Source organism: Phyllostomus hastatus, unplaced genomic scaffold, assembly GCF_019186645.2.
Source record: "Phyllostomus hastatus isolate PE091 unplaced genomic scaffold, TTU_PhHast_1.1 phas_scaffold_93, whole genome shotgun sequence".
Lineage (NCBI taxonomy): Eukaryota > Metazoa > Chordata > Mammalia > Chiroptera > Phyllostomidae > Phyllostomus > Phyllostomus hastatus.
This window is the reverse complement of record NW_025334042.1, coordinates 42,743,612-42,760,871: the sequence shown is the minus strand read 5'-3', so window position 1 is coordinate 42,760,871 and position 17,260 is coordinate 42,743,612. Positions and strand designations below refer to the sequence as shown.

Here is a 17,260-nt window from a genome sequence, read left to right as displayed (position 1 = left end):
GATTTAATAGTTCTAAAAGCTGATTTGTTACAGAAAAAATGTAACAATGAAAGCCCTTGACAAATCTATTTAGAATACATAACAAAAGTGTTTAGCTGTGAGCATTCTATATTAGTGTCAAAAATCTTATAGAAATGGGATAATTACCTAGAAAAACATTAATTGCCAAAACTGAATGAAGAAGAAACAAAAAATTTTAGTGGCAAGAAATAATGGGGAAAAGTTTCACAGAATTATCTTCAAAACAGACATTAGGTCCTGAATGTACCTTTTAATTTTCATGAAAGAAGTTAACCTTTCCTAGATCTTTCCAGAGTGTAGCAAAAAGATCATCAAGTATTGATGCTGTCAAGTATTATTTATTCCTTGTAGGTAAAGATGATTTAATATTGAAACATCTATTAATTAAATATACTATAATGTCAGGAGCAGTAAGAAAATCAAACAGCTCTTGAGAAGCTGTTTAAGAAGCATTCAATAAGATTTAGCCTGATTTGTTTAAATCTTAGATAACAAGAAATAGAAATTTTCTTATGCTAAAAAATACCCTTTAAAATTATCTTTACAAATCTACAAATATGCTTCATAGAAAAATAAGAGAGATCTTAATTATGATCAAGATAAAATGTGATTGTCTTCTGGTATTACAATTGCCCTAGAAGTTCTGTGTCATGATAAAAACACAAAATATAAGAGTTAATATTAGAAATATGGATAATAAATTATATTTAAGATTAAATAATTTTGTTCTTAGTTTAAAAGATTAACTGACATACTCTCATAAATTTGCTCAGGAAGTTTAAAAAGTTCAATACAAGATGAAGACAAACATTAATAATCTTCTTATATAATAGTGATTATCTCATGAGTTGTAATGAAGGGAAATGATTCAGTTCACAACAGCAGAAAGAAAATGTTCCTACAATAACTCTGACAAGAAATGTTCAGGATACATACAAAGAGAAGAAAATCTTGTTGAACTGAATTTTTAAACATTGACTAAATAAAAAGTTATGTCATAGATGTAGACGGTGTACTAAATTATAAAACTCAGTTATAAAATTATAAGGTGAGTTAAAAGTTGAAAAATATTAGAAATAAATAGGACTAACTGATAATATCCTTAATGTGTAAATAATAAGTACATAAATAAGAAAAAACATGGTGAAGAAATAGAAAAAAGGGAATCGTTGTATGCTGTTGGTGGGAATGCAAACTGATGCAGCCACTCTGGAAAACAGTACGGTCCTCAAAAAATTAGAACTACTTATGACTCAGCACTTTTATTTCTAGGTGCTCAGCAACTCAAAAAGATATATGCACCCCTAAGAAATCCAAAACAGCAACTCAAAAAGATATATGCACCCCTCTGTTCATTACAGCATTATTTACAGTAGCCAAGATAGGGAAACAACCTAAGTGCCCGCTGATGACACATGGATAAAGTAGAAGTGGTACATATATACAATGAATATTACTCAGCCATAAAAAATAATGAAACCTTGCCATTTGTGGTAATATGGGTGGACCTAGAGGGTGTTATGCTAAGTGAACTAAGTCAGACAGAGAAAGACCCATGCTCTATGCTTTCACTTACATCTGGAACCTAAAAAATAAAATAAATGAATAAGCAAAAGTGAACTAAGCTTACAGAGAATGAATGGAAGCCAGATGGGAGGGAGTTTACAGGTATGAATAAAAAAGGTGAAGGATAAGAGGTACAAATTAGTAGCCACAAAAATAGTCATGGGGATGTAAAGTATAGCACAGGGAATAGAGCCAATAATAATCTAATAGCTGTGTATGGTGTCAGGCAGGTATCAGACTTCTCATGGTGATCACTTTGTAAGTTATATTAATGTCTAATCACTATGTTGTAAACCTAATATAATAATTTATGTCAACTGTTATTAAAATAATAACATTATTAAGAAGTAAACAACTACCACCAAAAATAAAACAAAGCAAAAAAGTATCCCCAGAGCAAATACAAGTCTACCAAAGGAAAAATGGGCAAGAAATATGCTTAACCATTCCATCAATGGAAGAAAAGTAAAAACGTTTATAACATTCCAAATTTCAATTTCCTGTTCAAAAATGCAAGTTAGCTCTGGCTGGTGTGGCTCCGGTGAGTTGTGCATGTGGTCAGTTAGTTCTTGGGATTTTGTGTGTTCCTGGGGGTGAGGGGTTGTCTTCAAGGTTTCTGGTGCCAAATTTGCACTCGCCTTCTGTTTGGGGGGCGGATCTTGTTCAGAATATGGTCTTTTCAGAAGTGTCATGGTTTTTGTGCCCCTCAAACTCCCTTCTATTTGTGGTGTCAATTTTCATTATAGTGATGATAAACTGAGCTTTAGCATCATTCTCTTTCCTTCATCTTGGATTAGTCTGGACTAACTGGTTTTTGTTATCTAGCTCCCTGTCTATGATGATTTAAACCATCTGCTCTTATGCATCTTCAGTTAGGGAGGATAGGGTCTTGTGATTTATTAGTTGGCTATTAATTGCTTAGCCTTTTGGCCATTAGTCAAACATTTGTCTCAGTTTCCTCATTCCACTTGCCAGGGAATTTTCCTAGTTTCTTACTAACTTGCCTCAGAAAAAACAATCCCATTTCCAGGATTTATTTCAAGGGGAAAATAAGGGATGTATTTAAAGATTATACAAAAGAATGATAGTAATTCATAATATTTATAGCATTAAAAAATTGGGTAGTGTGGGACAAAAAAGAAAAGGAAAATTGGGAACATCCTAAACATTTCTTAAGAAGGAAAAGGCAAATTATTATTATTATTTTAACAGATTTTACTTACTTATGTTTCTAGAGAGGGGAAGGAAGGGAGAAAGAGAGGGAGAGGAACATCAATGTGTGGTTGCCTCTCTTTCGTTCCAGCTGGGGACCTGGCCTGCAACCCAGGCACGTGCCCTGATTGGGAATGGAACCAGTGACCTATTGTTTCACAGGATGGCACTCAATCCACTGAGTTACACCAGCCAGGATGGAAGGGGCAAAGTCAATTAAAATATATATCCATGCAATAAAATAAACCATATAATTTTTAAAAGTGAGCTGCTTTTTTTTAGAAGAATTTCAAATGGTATGGAAATATGTTCACAGTATTATTTAAAGGAAGAAGTAAGGTGGATATTTGATACAAATTTGAATATTAAACATTCAGTAGGGTTTGCTCAGACCCTAATTTAGCATAAAACCCATATATATATATACATATATAAATAAATTTAATACCTACACATGTGCACACAAATGGAAAAATACTGTAAAAAATTAAACAATAATTGTTATCACCTTTTTGAAGTCTTCCCCCCCTCCTTTATAGTCTAATGTATTTCATCATTTACAGCAAAAAAAAAGAATTTTTTAAAAATTCACTTCATCAAACATACTTTTGAAAAAATTTGATTTTTAAAAATCATTTCTGAATTCCTGTAAAACTTCAGAAGGGGGTGGTTTTCCATCAAAACCAATTCTTCTTCAGCAATTGAAGTCCTGAATTACAACCTGAACACTGTAATTTGGAAGTTTTATGCTATTTATGAAACTGTCCTAAGATGTTCTTTTGGACATCATGATACGACAAAGTAATAGCAACAGTTGATTCTGAACCCTAAGATTCATTCACTTCAGTATACTGTGTGCTCACCTCAAGCACACATGTCATTATTTTCAGTGCTAGGGTATATCACTTTTGATTCAAGACAGATTTCTGCCATCTCTTTTTAGAGGAAAAATAATACTTCCTCTTTTTTACTAATTACTGTTTTATTTTTAATCTAATGGAAATTTGAAAATCTTAAAATGTGCCTTTTGGAAATTTTCAAATAATAATAGTTGGGCATAGTAAGCAATTCTTTTCCTCAGACTTCATTAGTATTCTTTTCTTTAAAGTTATTTTTCATGGTGTTGGTATTTATCAACAATCCAAAATTGTGGAGACAAAATTGAAATGGATTTTATACTTGCTTTATTGTAGACACAGCTATGCTTTTAGGATGGGAGTGAAAAAGTAGACAATTAGAAAGATGTAACAGTCACTGCCCGGGGCGGCTGTGCCTGTGTCATGGGAAATTGACACTGGGCAGTGAGAAGAGCTTTGGTCTTGGGAATCCACCACGGCTACATGATTTAGGCAACTTATATAACTTTCTGAGCTCACTATCCTCTCATACATGTATGATAGGGCTACAAATATCTACCATCAAAGAACCGTTGTAAAGATTTAATGAAATAATATCTTTGTGAAATGCATACAGCAAGGTCTGCATATAACTGACACTTAATAAATGTTAATTTCTTTCCTTCCTCCTTTCAGTAACCTGATTTAAATGCTTCATTTGAGATTCATAGCTCTCCTACCTGAGTTAATTTTTAAAACACATTAATTTTCATGATACCTGAAGGAAATAATACTTAACAACTATTTCTACTTTGACTTTCTATCATCTTTCATATTTATCTAAGAAGTACTCAGATTATCATCTTCAATTTACAGACAAGGAAACAGAGGCACAGAAAGCCTGGGCTGTATTCTGAAAGTCCTGTAAAGGAGACAGAATAAATATGTATTGAATAAAATGGGTGAACTGAGATTGGGCCCCAAATTTGCAGGAGCTCAATACTCTACTCTCATAACAATGTCTGTGTGGAGACTTTAATTTGCATTTCCACTTTTTGGGAATTGTGGATTAAAATAAAGTCAAGTTGCTGTTTCTGGGAAGGGACACTGTGCCTTTCAAAACTGTAGAGAAATTGCTATGCATTGTTCACCTGAACTGTACAGAGAAAGGGCATTGGTAATATTTGGGATAATAAGCTTCCTTACCCCGTGAGTTCCTTCTCTGGAAGAGCACTGGGAGGTAAAAACCCATCAAGATAGTGTGTTCTCGTGATGATTTCAATGAATTATCATGAAAATGAGTTTTAGAAGAGAGGTAATGCTTTGTGATAATAGCCTGATAATGTCATTAGCTATGAACTGTAATTGTAATAGCATTAGTCAAATGAATAGATCTGATATTAATTTGAGTGTCAACTATTTCTATAAGGTTCTCCTTGTTAATTAAACATCAGGTTTGGTATTAATTCAGTACTTGCACATAGTAGGGACCCAGTATGTACTTGTGAAGTGAATTAATAAGTCAATCTTTAAGTGGAGCTACTTAAAATAGTAAGATATTTAATTTAAATCACATAATGGATATAGCAGGAACTGATTTTGTCCAATATCTGTTGTTTGTATAGTCTGTTCTCTTATTTGCAACTCCAGTTAGACAATAGTGTAAACTTATTTATTTCAGAATTTGAGAAGTTTTCTCATTTTTTTGCATATTTGGAAAGAAATGACCTATAAGATTTATCCCAAATTACTTTAATTTAAGAGTAAAGTTAGTACCTTTCTTCCTGTGTCTTATAGTCTTTAAAAATCAACCAGGCAGCTTCACACCTGCCTTGAGCACTAGAATATCCCCAGGCAAAATCACGCTTCAGGTAGTTTGGTATTATTCTTCATGATCACCAGCATTAACTGGACCCTCAACACTGCCACCAGTCTTACCATTTCTCTTCTAAATCAGCTTTGCTCACTTTTATGATAAGTCAGTTCATATTCCCCCGTTCTTCCTATTCCTTTGTATCGTAATCCCCTTTTGCTCTCAAAGAAAATTGGGAGCTTTGAAAGGAAGGGTCCAATATCTTTCCCAAACAAGAACAACACATCTACTCACACCCACACCTTCCTCTCCTTTCTGTTTCAGTGCAGAAAAGAAGTATCCGTTCTTTGAGAAGTCAGTTTTCCTTCTTTAACTTGCATTTTTAACTTCCCCAGATATTTTCATCACTCACATATGCCCAAGATCTCTCAAAATAAGAGGCTACCTTGAACCCACATCTAAGCTTCCCTGATCAAATACATGATTCACAGTTACATTTGAATTTCAGAACAATAAATTATTTTTTAAGATAAGCATGCCCTGAATATTGCACAAATAATTCCATGTTTATAGTATGCTCACCATATTTTATGGAACATACACAAAAAATTGTTCACTGTCTACCTGAAATTCAATGTAACTGGGCATCCTGTGTTTTTATCCAGCCACCGTTTTATCTCTCAAATCTTCAGTGCCAAGTTCTTCAGAAGAGGTGTTTAAACACAATGCCTTTATTTCCTCACTTCATAGATGTTTTTTGCCCAACTCCAATTTGGTTTTCAGTCCTTTCTTACCACTGAAGTGACTCTTACTAAAGTCCTTAGTGATCATAAGGTTGCTAAATCTATGACTGCTTTTCATTCTTTATTTTATTTGATCTCACAGTGATATTTAACACAATTTATCACTTCTTACTTGAAATAACCTCTTAAGCTTCAGTGAAACATATGCATCTGCATACACACGTACATATGTACATGAATGCACACACATATGTGTGTGATCTAAATTTTTCTCCCACATCTCTGGCTGCTAATTTTCATTCTTTGGCAGACCATTTCTCCTCTATCTAACCTCTAATATTGAGGTTTCTCAGGTCTAGGTCCTGAGTTCTTTTTTCTTCTCATTCTTAATATTTACACGAGGTAATTTCATTCATTTCTATGGGTTCAAATGCTATTTTTGTGTCAAAGATATGTATTTATATATCTGACCCAGATCTTTTTCCTGAGCTCCAGATATTTCTATTTGGATGTCAAACAAGTACATCAAATTTAATGTGCTAAAAATGAATGGGTAAGATGCATGACGGCAGCAGAGTAAGTGGAAAATACACTCACCTCCTCCCAGGACCAAACTGGAATTACAGCTAAATTATAGATCAATTATCCTGAATAACCACTGGAGAGCAGATGAAGAGGAGTCTGATAACCAAAGATTTACTTAATGGATAAGAAAACAAGACCCATAGTTATGCTGTCTACAAGAGACCTACCTCCTAATGAAAGATATAAATAGACTAAAAGTAAAGGAGGGAAAAAATACCTCATGTAGATAGAAAGGAAAAAAATCTGGGGTAGCAATACTTATATCTGAAAAAATAGACTTTATAAGAAAGGCTATATATAGTAAGTGACAAAGAAGGACACTGTATAACGGTAGAGAGAGCAGTCCAACAAGAAGACATAACCCTTGTAAACATTTATGCACCCAACATAGGAGCACCTAAATATGTAAAGCAAATCTTGATGGGCATAAAGGGAAAGACTGCGGGTAATACAGTTATAGTAGTGGTTTTAGAACCCTACTGACATCAATGAATAGATCTCCCAGACACAAAGTCAATAAGAAAATGATAACCTTAAATAACACATTAGATCAGATGGATTTAATAGATATGTTCAGAGCATTTCAACCCAAATGAATAGAATATACATTCTTTTCAAGTGAACATGAAACATTTTTAGGAGAAACTACACATTAAGACACAAAAGAATCTCAATAAATTTAAAAAGATTAAAATCATATCAAGCATGTAGGAATAAAATAAAATACCTAGGAATGAATTTCACCACAGATAGACATGAACTATACTAAGAAAATTATAAGGCATTGGGGAAGAAAACTGAAGGAGATAGCAATAAGTGGAAGCATATACCATAGTCATGGATGGGAAGAATTAACATTATTAAAATGTCCATACTACCCAAAGCAATCTATAAGTTCAACAAAATTACTGTCAAGATACCAATGTCATATTTTACAGAACTAGAACTAAATATTCCAAAAATTTATATGGGACCACAAAAAGCCCTGAATAGCCACAGTGATACTGAGAAAAAAAGGACAAAGTTTGAGGAATCACACTACCTGATTTCAAAGTATAGTACAACACTGTGGTGATCAAAACAGCATAGCACTGGCATAAAAACAGACATATAGATCAGTAGAACAGAATAGAAACCCCAGAAATAAACCCACACCTTTATAGTCAATTAATATTTGACAAAGAAACTAAAAACATACAATGTGGAAAATATAGTCTATGCAATAAATGTTGGGAAAATTGGACAGATATGTACAAAAAATGAAACTAGCCCACCTTCTTACACAACACAGAAGAACAAACTCAAAATGGATTAAAGACTTGAATGTTAGACTTGAAACCATAAAAATCCTAGAAGAAAAAATAGACAATAAAATTTCAGACATTTCTTATAGCATATTTTATCTGATAAATCTCCTTGGGCAAGGGAAACAAAATAAAAAATAAATAAATGGGATTACATGGAAACTTCAACAAAATTAAAAGATAGCCCACTGAATGGGGGAACATATTTGCCAATGACACATTTGGTCCAAAATTTGTAAAACTCAACATCAAAAAAACAAACAATCCAATTAAAAAATGGGCAAAGGACCTAGGCACTTCTTCAAAGAGGACATAGAGATGATAACGGACATATGAAAGGATGTTCAATGTTACTTATCATCAGAGAAATATATATTAAAACCACAATGAAATATCCATTCTATTGTATTCTCACACCTGTCAGAATGGCTATCATCAACAAACCAACAAAGAATAAGTGTTGACAGGCTGAGGAGAAAAGGGAACTCTTATGCACTGTTGGTAGTAATGCAGATTGGTGCAGCCACTGTGGAAAGCAGTATGGAGTTATCTAAAAAATTAAAAATGGAACTGCCTTATGACTCACCATTTCATTTTTGGGAATATATCTGAAGAAATCCAAAACACTAATTCAAAAACATATATGGACCCCTATGTTCACTGCACCATAGCAAGATTTGGAAGCAGCTCAAGAGCCCATCAGTAGATGAGCAGATAAAAAACTCTGATACATTCACACAATGGGGATGAACCTGGACAGTACTATGCTAAGTGAAATAAGTCAGATAGAGAAAAACAAGTAGCATGTGATTTCATTCATATGTGGAATCTAATGAACAAAATAAACTAACAAAAAGTAGAAAGAGACTCATAGATACAGAGAACAGATTGACAACTGTCAGAGGGGAGGGGAATTGCAAGGTCAGGTGAAAAGATGAAGGGATTAAGCAAAAAAAATAATAATAACCCTCATCAACAGATAACTGGTTGGTGATTACCAGAGGGAAAGTGGGTATAGGGAGGTAAAAGAGGGCATAGGAGTTATATATGGTGATGGAGGAGACTTGTCCTAGGGTGGTGAACACACAATACAATGTACAGCCAGTGTATTATACAATTGTACATCTGAAACTTACATAATATTACTGACTAATGTCACCCTGATAAATTCAATAAAAACATGAATGCGTGACAAGTTTTTAAATCCAGTCATCTTCTAGTGTTCTTCACTTAAAAAATAGAAGCTTTGCCTACCCAGTTGCTTTTGGCAGAATCTGGGATGCCTTCTTGATACTTGTCTTTTTCTTATACCCTATTGCCCCCTCACTCTATCAACCCAATCACAGAGGACTTGATTCTACCCTTAAAATCAAGATTATATTCACTCATTTCTCTCCATCTGCATCCTTCCTCTTTAGTTCATCACTATCTAGATTTGCCTGGGTGACTTTCATTGTATTCTTTTTGCTTCTCCCAAACCATTCATTTTCCATTCCAAATGACATTGCCTCCACAGTGATTCTACAACCAAACTGATCATGTCACTAGCCTGATGCCTGTATGATTTCTTATTACCTTCAAGTTAAATAAAGTTCTATAAGTCAAGCTGACTTCATGTGATTCTCTCCTCATATTCTCTGTTCAGAAAATGTTTGGTGAGTATTTTCAGGCTACTGGTCTCTGTGTTTTTCTGATATACCTCATAGTTCTCTACTTCCAAGCCTTGATATATGTGCTCCCTACAAGAAATACTTTGCTCCTATGCTCAACAGGCCAAATACCACCCATTCTTCCATCACATTTCCAAGCACTCAGTATGAATATGGATGTGATTCTAACTCTACCTAGACTTTGAAGTTTGTCATGCAAAGGAAGCTGCACTAGTGACATGGGTCCATGAGGCCAAGAAGAATCTCAGAGCACTGATTTATTTCATCTCACCCCAATGTAGACCTGAAATTGAAGTTCAATAGGACAACTGAGCTCTGCATTTATGGAACACACTTTTTTCTGCAGAATTATTAAAGTGTCTTCCCAGAATAGCATATTTATGTTAAACCTTGTGCACTCAGAAATTATTGCGATCTCCCTCAAATTACAATGACAACAAAAATCCCTTTTGTGTGCTTATTTATCTGGTGCTTTACATTTATTTCTTCTTGTCCTCCTAGAATTCTTGGAAGTTATTAGTGACACCATTCTAGAGGAGGAGAAACTGACACTCAGAAAAGTTATATAATGTGCTCAAGACCTCACAGTTTTTTAAGAATTGAGTTGAGTTTACATTCAGATTTGTCTGACTCAAAGTTGTGCCCTTTGTATCTGTTGTGAGCCAATAGAAATGAGCAGTTGTTTTCTGTAGCCTACAGGGTAATTAGGGCTCTTCCCGGATACTGTTATGAACTCTAAGGCCTCTGAGTAGCATCAAGGATTTTTTTGTGGAGCCAAAGGTTGAGGGTGTAGAGTAAATTTTTTCTGAAATACATAACCCTGTTGTACAAGGAGGACTCAGTATCTAAGTCTGACTGAGGACCATAAACAGGGTTTGCCTATAGGAGCTGCTGGGGGCATGCCTAGTTAGCCACAGGAATTCTGGCACTAAAGTAGTTCAGACAGTAGAGTATTGGCTGACTAAAGGTTTTCAGGAACATCTCTAAAGGACACCTGGGCAAAACCAAAGGGGGTTGGGATCAAGGGTAGGAAGTATGGATGGCTGGGGTGGAGGGGGGAGTGGTGAGGGGAAAATGAAGACAACTGCACTTGAATAATAAAAAAAGTTAAAAAAATAAACACTGCACATATATTTTTAAAATAAAGATAGGTTATGGGGTAGTGGGCCACTTCTTTTTCCTTTAGGATTTAAAAATCTGCCCTCTGAAAACCCATGCAAAGTTGGACCCGAGGCTTTGATCTGAATTTGAAGAAACATATCTCTTGGAAAATAAGCATGGGCCTGTGAAATCCAGGTGAACACCTTTCCAGATGCATAAATATTTTCTTCCATGTTTACTGCAACTGCAAACTCCTATTTCAAGAGCAGCTAGGTGATTCATGCTGATGTGGCTGTCAGTGGCCTCAGTTACCACAGGCATTTAACTGAGTTTAAAAGATCACATTTTTTAATCTAAAATGATCTTGCTCCTTTCCAGAATTCTGTGGAGGGAGGACTAGCAGGGACACAAAGAGGTACACTCTGACCTCTTCATTCTGTCCAACTACACTTCCTCCCTTGGACGTTTTGCTTTGGATCTTTCAATCACCTGTACCTCCGTAACAAAGATGTCATTTTTCACTGAATGCTATTTTGTTATTTTTGTCAAAATGTAAGCTCAAACTCAGGAGTGTGAGAAAATTGATTTGGTTGCTAATGGAATATAGTTGAAATAAGCAGTTTGACTGACTTCTTCACTTCTTTATATTAGCATTGCTACTTTTAGATAAACTATTCCTGAAATGATTAGTGTAGGAGGATGGGTTTAGTCTTGTATCTTCTCCTTTAAAGCAGTCAGAGTTAGAGATCCCAGAAGGATCAGTTTTCTCACTTGTACTGAAAATGTCACTCTAACAGTTATCTGTCTGCACAGTCAAGTTTTGAGAAATCTTTTGAATTTACCGCATTCACACCATTCTCCATCATGGTGCTAAAAATGACTAATGCAGCTTGGAGACTGGGAGACTGTGATAGCTGATTATCTTTTCCAATCATGCACTAACACTTACACACACGCTCACATACACACATGCTCAGCTGACATGAATCCTTAAAGGTTTAAAATATCCTATGTGCTAAATGGAATGTGGAGGCGTGTGGGATGCTTAAGCACATAGTAATAGTGAATAGTGTTGGTTTCGTTGTGGTCTGTTCAGTGACAAAATTGGTCTGGTTGTTTGGCTAAATAGAGTGATTTTTTAAAACCAAATGGACCATTATAATATATGACTTAATTTTGTATTTAAGATAATCTCTGACATTAAACTTTTCAAAAGCCTTATTTAATTTTATCCTTTTATCATCTCTGAGCAAAGTGAAGTGTGGCATTTCCTCTTATAAATAAGAGGAAACAGTCTTAGAAACAGGATGAGTTACCCAAAATCAGGCATAAGGTCAAAGGATCCCTCTCTTTTAAAAGGCCCTAATTAGTCACTATAAGTCAGTAGAAGGTCACTAGAACCAAATCATGTAGATGAACTTCATTTCCTTTCTTGGCGAATGCTATTCTGATGACTAAAAGGACTGTCACAAACAGAGCCATATCCTGTTCAGAGAAAAACATATGACAACGTGTCCTGTGTACATCAGGGAATGATGGAGAAGTATGTGGGCTGAATATAGCGATTAAATGCAGTGGGACCTGATTAAATCCAAACGGGAAAGTTTAGTTGATTGTCATTAACTTGCAGTGAGGTCTTTAAGAATTTTCCATAGGCTCTATTTTTGGTTGTATCAAATTCAACAATTTATCCATTGCCTGGAAGATGTATAGGTACTTGCTTACTAAATTTACAGATGACACAGAGTTAATAAAGAAGTGAAGATTAGTAATTCAATGGATGACAGAATCAAGTTTTAAAAGGTGTTATTTAGGATGATAGGCTGACATTTATTAAGGATAATGATAAATTCCTGCATTTAATTAGAAAAAAATTGTGATGAGTGGAACTGAATGGAGAGGGGCTGCTAAAAATAGGGAAAAACTTAAAGTTTTAATTGACCATAAGCATGATGCAACTACTTAAAAAGTCCACCAAATCCCTATTGGCATTCAGAGAGAAGGACAGGGAGATGGGGAGGGAGGAGAGAGAGAGGGAGAGAGGCTAATCAAAATGATATATCTATCCACCTTGAGTATTATGTTCGATTCTGGACACCATATTTTAAGAAAGATACTGACAAATTGTTGCTTGTTTAATGGATGGAGGGGCTTCTATAGTAAAAAATCCATGTAATCATGCAATGTGAGAAAACTGGGGTGGTTTGTCTATAGCATCATAATATTTATCTTTATTGAGCACTTACCATGTATATTAATTACTTAAACCTTAGAACAACATACTGAATTACGTATTGTCATTACTGGCATGGAAACTGAGCACACATAGCTAGACTATCTGGATTCAACTCCAGAACCTGCTTTCTTAACCCTATGCCACATTATTTCTCTGAATATTTATCAAATGTTTCAAGAGTTGCTATGTGGGTAGAAAATTAGACTTATTCTGTGGTGCATAGTTCTCAACAGATGGGCAGACTCAGGTTATATCTCAAAGTGAGGTTTTTTTCTAGGTACTAGCAGATTGGAGTACATCTAGTTTTGGGTACAGTGTTAGACTAGATGACCTCTAAAGTAACATCCAATTATAGGATTCTAACTTACTGGGATGTGGTTTGATATAACGAGATTCTTATGAACAGGAAAACTCTTCAGATAAGAAGTAAATGAAATTAACTAGTGGTAATTTACTCGGTGTTCTCCTGAACACAAGTTTAGAGTGCCCCACTGCACATCTGGTGTCGCTAAGATGTCCTTGCCATATGTCCTTAGTAAACCTCCCTTCAGACTCTGCCAGAATTACATAAACTTTCATTTATTTAGCTTTTCCTTTATCTAGAACATTATCAATGACATGTTATATGCAGACCGCCATCCGAGGTAGTCCTAATAGCTGTTCGGTGTGTTGCAGTCAATGCTGGCTTTGGTTTCAGAACCCTCAGAGGGTCAGAGCTGTCCGATTCTGGCTGAGATAACTGGAGCATTTCACTTTCTTTTTTTCTGCCTTAATTGTTAAATTTTAAAACAAAGACCATAGATAGTATCACCTTTACAAGATTGTTGTAATTAATGCAATAATGTATGTAACAGCTCCTCCCATCTTTTGCAAATTCTCAATAGATATTTAGGTTTTGAGTGACATCATTATATGTAGTGAAGGGTTTGCTTGGCTTTGTCCCTGGTCCCTAGGATGTAAATTCTAAACCTCTTGCATTTCCTGAGTGATTGGAGTGTCTTTATTATTTGTGGTGAGCCTCCCAAACCTCACCTGATGCTAAATAGATGACTGAGAATGGAGGCTGGCCAGCCAGGAAGACCAATCATGTGATTAGAGGATTGTGGCTCTGAGACACACCATACTGGCCCAACCTTTGCGGTGGGAAAAGATGCTGGAAATTAAATTCAACCATATAGCCAGTGATTCAATCAACTCTGCTTATATAATAAAGACTTGATAAAAGTGCTGAAGCTCAGATGAGTTTCCCCAGCTGGCAGCACTCTGCATGCTGTCACACTGACGTGCCTGTTAGGTACTGACTCTGTCCCTGAGGGTGAAGGAAGTTCTACTTTTGGAACCTTTTCATACCTTGTTCTAGGTGTCTCTCCCTTTGGCTCATTTTGATTTCTATTCTTTTCCTATCATAAAAAATGTGATTGAAGTATTGTGTTTTTCCGAGTTCTGTGAGTTCTGTGCTTTTCCTGAGTTCTAGCAAATTAGGAAACCTGAGGGAGTCTGTGGGGACCTCCAAATTTACAGCCAGCTTATAGAAGTGGTGGCAGTCCTGGGATCTCTGAACTTGTGGTTGGTGTCTCAAGTGAGGACAGTCTTGTGGAGAACTTAACCAGTGAGGTTTGGACCCACTCTGCGTAAGTTGCTTAAGCATGCAAATGAAAAATTTAGATTTATATAAAAGATAAACTGGTATTAATATTTGACTATAGCTCTAGAGCATGTCAAATATGGTTTGATGATAGAAATTTACATTTTTAGCAAGAAACATCTTCATTGTATAATGTGAAGAAAAAGCCATGCATTCTTTCTACCTAATATGTTTCAGGTAGAAATATAGATAAGAACTTTTCCAGTCTATTATAAAATTCTAATAACAATGCTTTATTCCTTGTTTGCATATAAAGAATCTAATCACCAGAAAAGTTAACAACTTGCATTGTTCATACAGTTGGTTATGACAGTTTGGATTTGAGCTCTTTGAGGACTGGAACTGTATCTCACAAAATTCAATGTAGTACAGGACCTGGCACACAGTAAGTATTCAATACATGTTTTTGCTTAACTTGCTCAGTTAACTGGGACTAGGGCAGGGTGTGATCTTGTTAATCAGTCATGGATTGTATATTTGTTTCCTACAACTCTATTTATTGCATTTATCACTGTTGATTTTATTGTTTCCTTACAAACTTAGAAATTTTGTGACAGTTTGGAAGTATTTATTCTGCTTGCTACAGTATCATCAGTGCCCATTTTGGTGCCTGAAAGAAAGAGGGTCCTGGATAAATATTTTTTTGAATAGAGACCTACTGTTAAAAGGAGTTTCTCATTCATAGCAGTTATTTTTTTCTGTAGTTCAAAAGTAATTAAATTAGATTTGTTGGTTACAAGACTACACAAATTCACTTTTTTGTATTATTTCAAGTGCACAACATAAGTATTTTTTAAAGTGAAAAAGAATAAAGTTTGTGGTTATTTTCCATAAAATAAGCAAAAGTAAATTAAAAAATTAAACTATGTTAACATTTTAGAACAAATAAAGGAAAAAGTTTGTGGATTTAAAATATAGCCTATGACATTTCACTGTGACAGCTAATCATTATTTGTATCATGTCCGATTTTTCTACCAGGACATAGAAGAAGAGTACTTTTTATGTTTGCATGTGACTTTTGTTTTGTTTTGTTTTTTTCTGACCAAAGTTTGCATGGGAAAGAATTTCCAAGATCATTTGTATTCATGCACAATTTCTATTTTGTTGCACATGGCAGACTTCTGGCAAACTACCAAATCACCCCCCAAAGAGATAATCCAGATACTCCTATTTACACAGAATTTACCTTTTCTGAGGGTTATCTATGCCAGCTCTGAAGCACTACTGAATAAGGCCTAATAAGATTATAATGACTAGTTTGTTTTAAAATACACTAGAGAAAGACAGCAGGCGGGGTCTCATGATAAGTGACATTCTGTAATTACCTCTTCCTATATATAAAAAAAACAATTCTCAGAAATTAGTGAATATAGCAAGAGTCTATTTCCTACCTTAATTGCAAAAGTGGATCAATTGAAAAAGAAAGACTACACTGGCAAAACCCCTCTTAAGGTTTTGTCTCCCAATTCTCTAGTCACCAAGTGTGTGTATGTATATATATGCATAACATAAACCTGTTTTTACCTTCTGAGATGAGATATACCAATTCCACCAGCAGTTCCCCCATGAAGTAAACAAATCCATTGAACAGGATCAAAAAATTCGTAAGGTTTCCTCTGACGGTACTTGGAACAAATCTGTACAACATTATAGAAACTGAGAGGAAAAGAAGTCAGAACTTAGAACAGTCTTTCTAACATACTTTCATAGATACTATTCAAATTAGTGTTGCTTATATCTCAAAGAAAGTGTACTGGTACAGTTAAAATTTTGGTTAGACTTTGTTAATATTACTATAGTAAGATATATTATGATCCTAAAATTTATATATGTCTAAAAATTAAAATGTGGGAAAATATATCTTGTATAGCCACAAGAAAAATTTGATTGATTAGTGGTTGGGTGTCCCAATATACTGCTCAGCCATAAAAAAGAATGAAAAATTGCCATTTGTTACAACCTGCATGGACCTTGAGGGTATTATGTTAAGTAAAATAAGTGAGACGGAGAAAGACAAATGTATATGATTTTACTTATATGTGGAATCAGAAAAATAAAACACAATTCATAGATACAGAGAACAGAATGGTGGTTTCCAGAAGGGGAAAGGTATCGGTGGGTAGGTGGAATTGGTGCAGGGTGTTGAGAGGTACAAACTTTCATTATAAAATAAATAATAGGGATATAATTCACAGCAAGATGACTGTAGCCAGTAATTTTGTAGTGCATGTTTGAAAGTTGCCAAGAGAGTATGTTTTAGAAGTTCTCATCATACACACACAAAAAACCCCCACCAAAATTTGTAATTTTGTAAGGTGACTTATGGTAACTAGACTTACTGTGGTTACACTAGATTATTTTGCAGTGTATACAAATATTTAACCATTAGGTCATATACCTGAAACTAATATAATGTTATATGTCAATTATCAATTATACCTCAATGAAAAAATTCAATTAAAATAATTTTTGATATCAGAAATTGATGAAAATAAGTATATATGAATTTGTGCATACCATATTAACA

At 34.8% G+C, this 17,260-nt stretch overlaps 1 protein-coding gene across 1 annotated transcript in view; it reads right to left on the bottom strand.

The window, feature by feature from the left end:
• The window catches only part of SLC15A5 (solute carrier family 15 member 5), a 78,649-nt gene that overhangs the window by 14,058 nt on the left and 47,331 nt on the right, over window positions 1-17,260 (bottom strand). The window contains 1 exon segment of the mRNA XM_045828985.1: window positions 16,258-16,389. Within this exon segment, the coding sequence (XP_045684941.1) occupies window positions 16,258-16,389 (132 nt within the window).